The 6,179-nt window shown below is 47.1% G+C and overlaps 1 protein-coding gene across 1 annotated transcript; it reads right to left on the bottom strand.

The window, feature by feature from the left end:
- Positions 1-2: 2 nt before the first annotated feature.
- KCNE1 (potassium voltage-gated channel, Isk-related family, member 1) lies at positions 3-5,188 on the bottom strand (the record flags this gene model as incomplete). The annotated part of the gene is made up of 2 exons (XM_010862330.1): positions 5,113-5,188; positions 3-379 (listed from the first exon to the last, which is right to left on the bottom strand). A coding segment is annotated over exon 2 (327 nt), but the record flags the coding sequence as incomplete, so codon positions are not given.
- Between the last annotated feature and the right edge of the window lie 991 nt (positions 5,189-6,179).

The following is a 6,179-nucleotide window of genomic DNA, read 5'->3' as shown; positions in this document are numbered from 1 at the left end:
TCAATGACGTAACATGCCCTGCAGCTCTCCAGAATCCGGGCCTGAAAGTACGCCTTGTCCTGCTCCTGCCAAGTGTCGGACTCAATGTACACGTTGTATGGGTCATGGGAGTGCTCCAGTTTCTTGGAGCGGATGTAACTCAGCATGATGCCCAGGGTGAAGAAGCCGAAAAAGCCGAGGACCATGAGGATGTAGAGGGCTGCCAGCTTGCCGTCCTCATGGCCCGGGAACCTGCGGGCCAGCCCAGTCATGTTGCTGCCCTGTTGAACCGTCCCCTGCCATAACTTGGTCAGCACAGGTGTCACGGCTGTGGCGTTAGACAGGATCATCCTGAGAGTCAGGTTTCACTCCGGGAGGGTGAACTTCCCAGGAAAACTGTCTTAAAGAAAAGTGCAACCTGAAATCACAAAATATGGACTGGCCCCAAACCCACCCCACCAGCCACCACCACCACACACACACCACACAGATTTTTTAAAAATCCCAGTGACGGCGTACCCTAACCACATGCATCTGTTATGGGATGTGCCACCTGGGATCTGCACAGTGCCCTCTCTTGATGGGTCAAACGATTAATTGATTCACATTTATTTCTATTCACCATTTCCAGCCCCTGTCACTGCAGGTGATCAGCAGGAAGAGCTCCTTGAATGCACATATTTTGTGATAGGTGTATCTTTTAGTTTATGTGCTATGGACCAAACTGTGTCCCCCTCAATTCATATGTTCAAGCTGCAACCCCTAATGTGGCTGGAGGTAGGGTCTTTAGGAGCTAATTAAGGTTGTGCATGTATGCTCAGTCGCTCAGTTGTGTCTGACTCTTTGCAACCCCATGGACTACAGCTGGCCAGGCACCTCTGTCCATGAAATTTTCCAAGCAAGAATACTGGAGCGGGTTGCCATTTCCCACTCCAGGGGATTGTCCCAACCCAGGGGTCAAACTTGCGTCTCCTGGGTTTCTTGCATTGGCAGGTGGAATCTTTACCACTGAAGCACCTAGGTATGGTCCTGAAGGTAAGGCCCTAATCTGACAAGGCAGTGGCCTTGTAAAGAAGAGAAAGAGAGACCCTTGGCCTGGGTTCCTGTCTGGCACTGCGACTTTTCCAAACTTCCCAGGTGATCCTACTTGGTAGTCGTGATTGAGAACCCTAACCCTTAGGAAACTGACCAATCAGTGTGTATTGTGCTCCCTGAATACCTGGAAGAACTTTCTAAGAAGAGAAATAGAAATTTCATAGCATAATTTTCTAATCTTGTTTGTTTTTCAGATTTTCTTTTTCAGTCTTGTGCATCCATCATACAACCTGAACAGGAGTTTTGGAGAAAAATTCCTAAGTCATCACCGTGACCTCAGCTGCCCCCATCTGAACTCACGCTGGCATCTCTGCTGAGCCTGTCAGAACTTGGTGGCAAACCAGAAAAGCCAAGTGAATTAACTGCCTTTCAAATAACAATGCTGTTATTTTTAACGAAAAGTCTCTTCTGACTTTACACTTATTGTATCACTTTTGCTAAATGCATTCTGTGCCCCCAAGGCTTGAATGCTGAGTCTCATGGTGTGTTTGCATAATGAGTCACACGATGAGCTTGGCAACATCCTCTAATAATCAGCACGGTACAAATGACACAGAACCTAATCTGCACGACAGCTGGGGGCTGTGGCCCATTCCCTAAGTTCACATCCATTATAATGCCAAAGCACTGCCTGGTGGCCACAGTTAAGACTGCTGGACTCCAGTGGATTTGGAGACCAGCTGACTCAACGACCTTAACTTTATAGAAAACTGGGCTGGATAGAGGTGAGCTGACTTGCTTGAAGTCATGTCTCCTATTAAAAATGCACCCATAAACTTTAATCTTTTAGCCATGGACTCACATTTTATTAGCACAGAAAAGGGAGTTCTCCGGATCTTGCAGAGAGACGGTGGATCTGTATTTAGGCTCAAAGAAACTGAGAAGCCAGCCACTTGTATCAGATAAAACTGGGTCTACCCAAGTGGGGACTGGCTTCTGATCTAAATAGGCAACAGATGAACCCTCTCCTGGACCAGGGAGAACCACAGCTTTTTGTATCTCGCTCAGGGAATATGGGGCTGGAGGAGGCAGAAGCAGCAGGAACCAGGAAGCAGGAAGCAGGAACCAACTCCAAACACAACCAGCTTGATGCTCAGCTTGTGCTGAACATTTTCAAACTGGCCTTATTGGGCCCAGAAAGAGGGGAGGGTTGGTTCCAGAAGTTTCTGCTTCTGCTTGGGTTTGAGACCTTTCATAGGGTCTCACTGCCCCTAATCAAGGTTTGTTGTTCAGTTGCTAAGTCATGTCTAACTCTTTGAGACCCCATGGACTACAGCATGTCAGCCTTCCCTGCCCATCACCATCTCCTGAAGTTTGCCCAAAGTCATGTCCATCGTGTCGGTGATGCCATCCAACATCCGATCCTGTCACCCCCTTCTCCTCCTGCCTTCAATCTTTCCCAGCATCAGGGTCTTTTCCAATGAGTCAGCTCTTCTCATTAGGTGGCCAAAGTATTGGAGCTTCAGTTTCAGCATCAGTCCTTCCAATGAATATTTAGGGTTGATTTCCTTTAGGATGGACTGGCTGGATCTCCTTGCTGTCCAGTTAAGGTTAGTGCAATTTTTTTTTTCAAAGCTTAGTCCCAGGGCTTCTGGTCCACTGACTCACTCAGGATTCATGACTTTGGGCTGCTGGGATGAGCTGAACAGTTGCAAATGGAGACCAAGCAGGCCTCCGGCACTGCCCCCCCTGTAGCAGGGGGAAGCGGGGGCAGCAAGTGATGTCACTGTATTCCCAGCACAGGCCTCACCTTCTGCATTTTTCCCTGGAGTTCCGGCTCTGTCACATATCAGCACTGATAACAGGCTTTTAGAGCAGTTTTCCCAGCACTGCACCTCTCACCCTTTCCTACGCGTTTACTGAAAGGGCTTTTGTGGCTGACTCCAAGCTCTCTGCTGAAAGGGCCAGATTCTGGGGTGGAGTCCAGGAAGGAGGAAGGTCAGGGATACAAATTCCAGCCCTGGCTCAGTTCTAGTGAAACCAGGAGGCTCCCGGGGACCATAGCGGTGGGATGGGGGTGACATTCCCATCACGCTTGACAGCATTCCCTAAGCCTTTCCTAGAAAGAGCAACCAGTTTTGAAATCAATATTATTTGCTTCAGGAAGCAGAACTAGGGACAAACAATTATGGATAAGCTTCATTTGGGTGAACAGGATCTTACTGAGTCAAGAATTCGGTGAGAAATTTCCAATTTTCCTTGGAAGTAACTGTCAACTGTTTTCATCTTTATCACAACACTATGTTCAAGGAGATCAAACCAGTCCATCCTAAAGGAAATCAACCCTGCATATTCATTGGAAGGACTGATGCTGAAACTGAGGCTCCAATACTCTCGCCACTTGATGTGAAGAGCTGACTCATTGGAAAAGACCCTGATGCTGGGAAAGATTGAGGCCAGGAGGAGAAGAGGGTGGCAAAGGATGAGATGGTTAGATGGCATCACCAACTCAATGAACATGAATTTGAGCAAATTCCAGGAGATAGTGAAGGACAGAGAAGCCTGGCATTCTGGAGTCTATAGGGGTCACAAAGAGTCAGACATGACTGGGTGGCTGAACACGGAATGTCCAAATTGCCTCTCGGCAGCAAAGAAGCCAACAGGGGCTCAGACCCTTCCAGACAGTCAGCTGGCTTTGTTTTGGGCTTTTTACCTCCTTCCCTCGCATGGTCTCAAAAAATCAGGATGAAACCTGTACAGAGGCATGACATCCGACTGCCCTCAAAGATCGGAAAAGGACTCCCTGCTGGCTCTTGAGTCTGGTCGTAGGACCAAGAGCTTCTCAGACCTCTCTGTGGGTTACAGAGAGGAACTCTGAGGTGTGAAGGGTGGAGATGGGAACCAGGGAGCTGATGAGAGGGACTGGGTCAAACTCTGTGTGTGAAAAAGACGAGCCTTTTGGCATGGAGAATGGAAGGGCATTCTCTGGGAGGACACATGAAGTCACAGAGAAGGAAGAATCTCACCTGCAGCAAATTAAATGAACTCGGGGAGCCCCAGTTTCCTCATCTGAAAACTGAGGTTAATGGGATTCTCCCTGACTGTACTACAGGGTTTAAAGGAGGCATGGAATGAGCCCACAGCTTTCCTGTCTTTTACTTTCGCTGGTTTCTCTGCAAAAAAGGTGAGACCCCCGTGTTTGATTGTCAAAATTCCATGAGTCCACCATAAGCGCATGTCTGAGCCAACTGGTGAAGCCCCTTTAAGAAGTCCCCTCCTCTACTCTGGGCCCTTACAGTGCTCTGTCTCTACTGCCCAGATTCTAAGTTGTGTTGCAATCCTTTGTAGACATTTCTGTGCATTTCCAGGGGGCTCAGTAAGGTCAGAGACTGTCTTGTTCACCTTGACCTCACTCACATCTCCAGAATGACTCAGTAAGGGTTTGCTGAATTAAATAGGAAAGTGCAATCAACTACGACATGACTGTGAAGAGCAAATAATCAATAAAGTAGAATTCACACTGGAAAGAGCTTAGTGGGTAACCCAATGAAAACCTCTTTCAATGTAGTCTGTTCTTATGTAATAAAATTTAAATTATTTTTATGTATAGTTAGTTAGCATTATTTATTTTATATATTAAACTTTATGTTAATATAGTTGTATCTTATATTATATATAGCATGCATTATATATAATATTAATATAGCTTTATATATATATATATATGCAACTCTTCTTTTCCTAAAAAGGTTTAAGACCATCAGTAATTGTCAATACAGCAAAATTTTTACTCCTCCCTTCCATTTCCCGTAACTTACTCTGCCTTTTTCCATAGCACTTATCAACTGCACTCAGTATAGTTTTCTGGTTTCTTGTGTTCATTGTTCATCATTTGTCTTCCCTATCTTTGGAGGGCTTTGGAGGGCCAGGATCTTTGCCTGTCTTGTTCCCATGTACCCCAAAGACTAGAACGATGTCTGGCATACGGCAGGAACAGAGTAAATATTCACAGATGCAGGCTTGCATGTGTGAATACCTGCGTAAGTAAATGTCACATTCAACTCCCAGAAAGCCCCAAACACACAGAAACTGTCTCACCAGCTCTGCCTTCAGAGACTTGAGATGACAAAAGCGAGTCCCTTAGAGGTCTTCACGGTGTACTTTATTTTCAAAACAATCCACTTCCTAAGAACCTATCAAAAGCCAGAGATAACCTGAATATTCTGGAAACCAAGGTTGACTCCATCAGACCCAACCTCAGCTCATCTCTGATGGGCAGCATGAAACAGACCAGAGCAAGCCAAAGGGTTTTGCACCCCGGTTAGAAGCCCATAGATCAGAGTCCACTGCACCTGCTGGCAATTTATTGATCACATGATTTAAAGCAGTGGCCGACCACAGCAAAGTTCCCCATCATCCTGACCATAAGTAACAGCTGTGGTTATTGACAAGCCCTTCCTTTATGGAGCTGGAAGCTCTTTATTAACCTGAAAGGGGACTCAAACGGTCAGTTCAGGTACAGCAGTCTAAAAAAATCGAGGGTGGAGCTTGGGAGTGATGGGGATTGGGTGGGTGGGTTAGCACCTGATAGCCTGGGCACATAACAGGTGATTGGTACCAGGTCAACTTTCTTCTAAAAGTTCCAGGCTTCCCCCACTTAAAATCAAGATCAGATATCAGTAATGTTCTCCGTGTCCCATGCCTTTTCCCTGGGGACATGCCAAGGCCCAAGAACTTTTCTGGTCCCCCAAAAGGAAAAAGTCCCCTTTGAGGCCGGTGTGTATGCGTCTTGCCTGATCTGGAGGTCTCTGAACCCAAGCGGGGGCTAAGATCGTGGGCGGTTTTAGTTTTCTTTGGATGTCTTTAAGTATTTCCCCAACTTTCTACAGGAACGACTGTCATTTAATAATAACGGGGGAAAGTTGTTATTTGGCCCTGAGATGATTTTTCTCTGCATGCGTTCTAGAAGTGAAGAGGACAGAGGGGAAGAAGGCATGAGCCAGGGTCATCTACTCTGCCTTCCAAGGGGGTCGCTGTGCCCCCTGCCTGGGGCACCCGCAGCAGCCCAGAGGGGCTTAGACCCTGTGCCTGGACTCTCCCCTCAGGGTCGCCCGATTTAGGGCATCGCGCGCCGCCAGGCGAGAAACCGGGAGGCACGAGCCCTT

This window comes from Bison bison, unplaced genomic scaffold, assembly GCF_000754665.1.
Source record: "Bison bison bison isolate TAMUID 2011002044 unplaced genomic scaffold, Bison_UMD1.0 scf7180017864481, whole genome shotgun sequence".
In the NCBI taxonomy this organism is placed as follows: Eukaryota; Metazoa; Chordata; class Mammalia; order Artiodactyla; family Bovidae; genus Bison; species Bison bison.
This window is presented reverse-complemented; position numbering and strand designations above follow the sequence as displayed.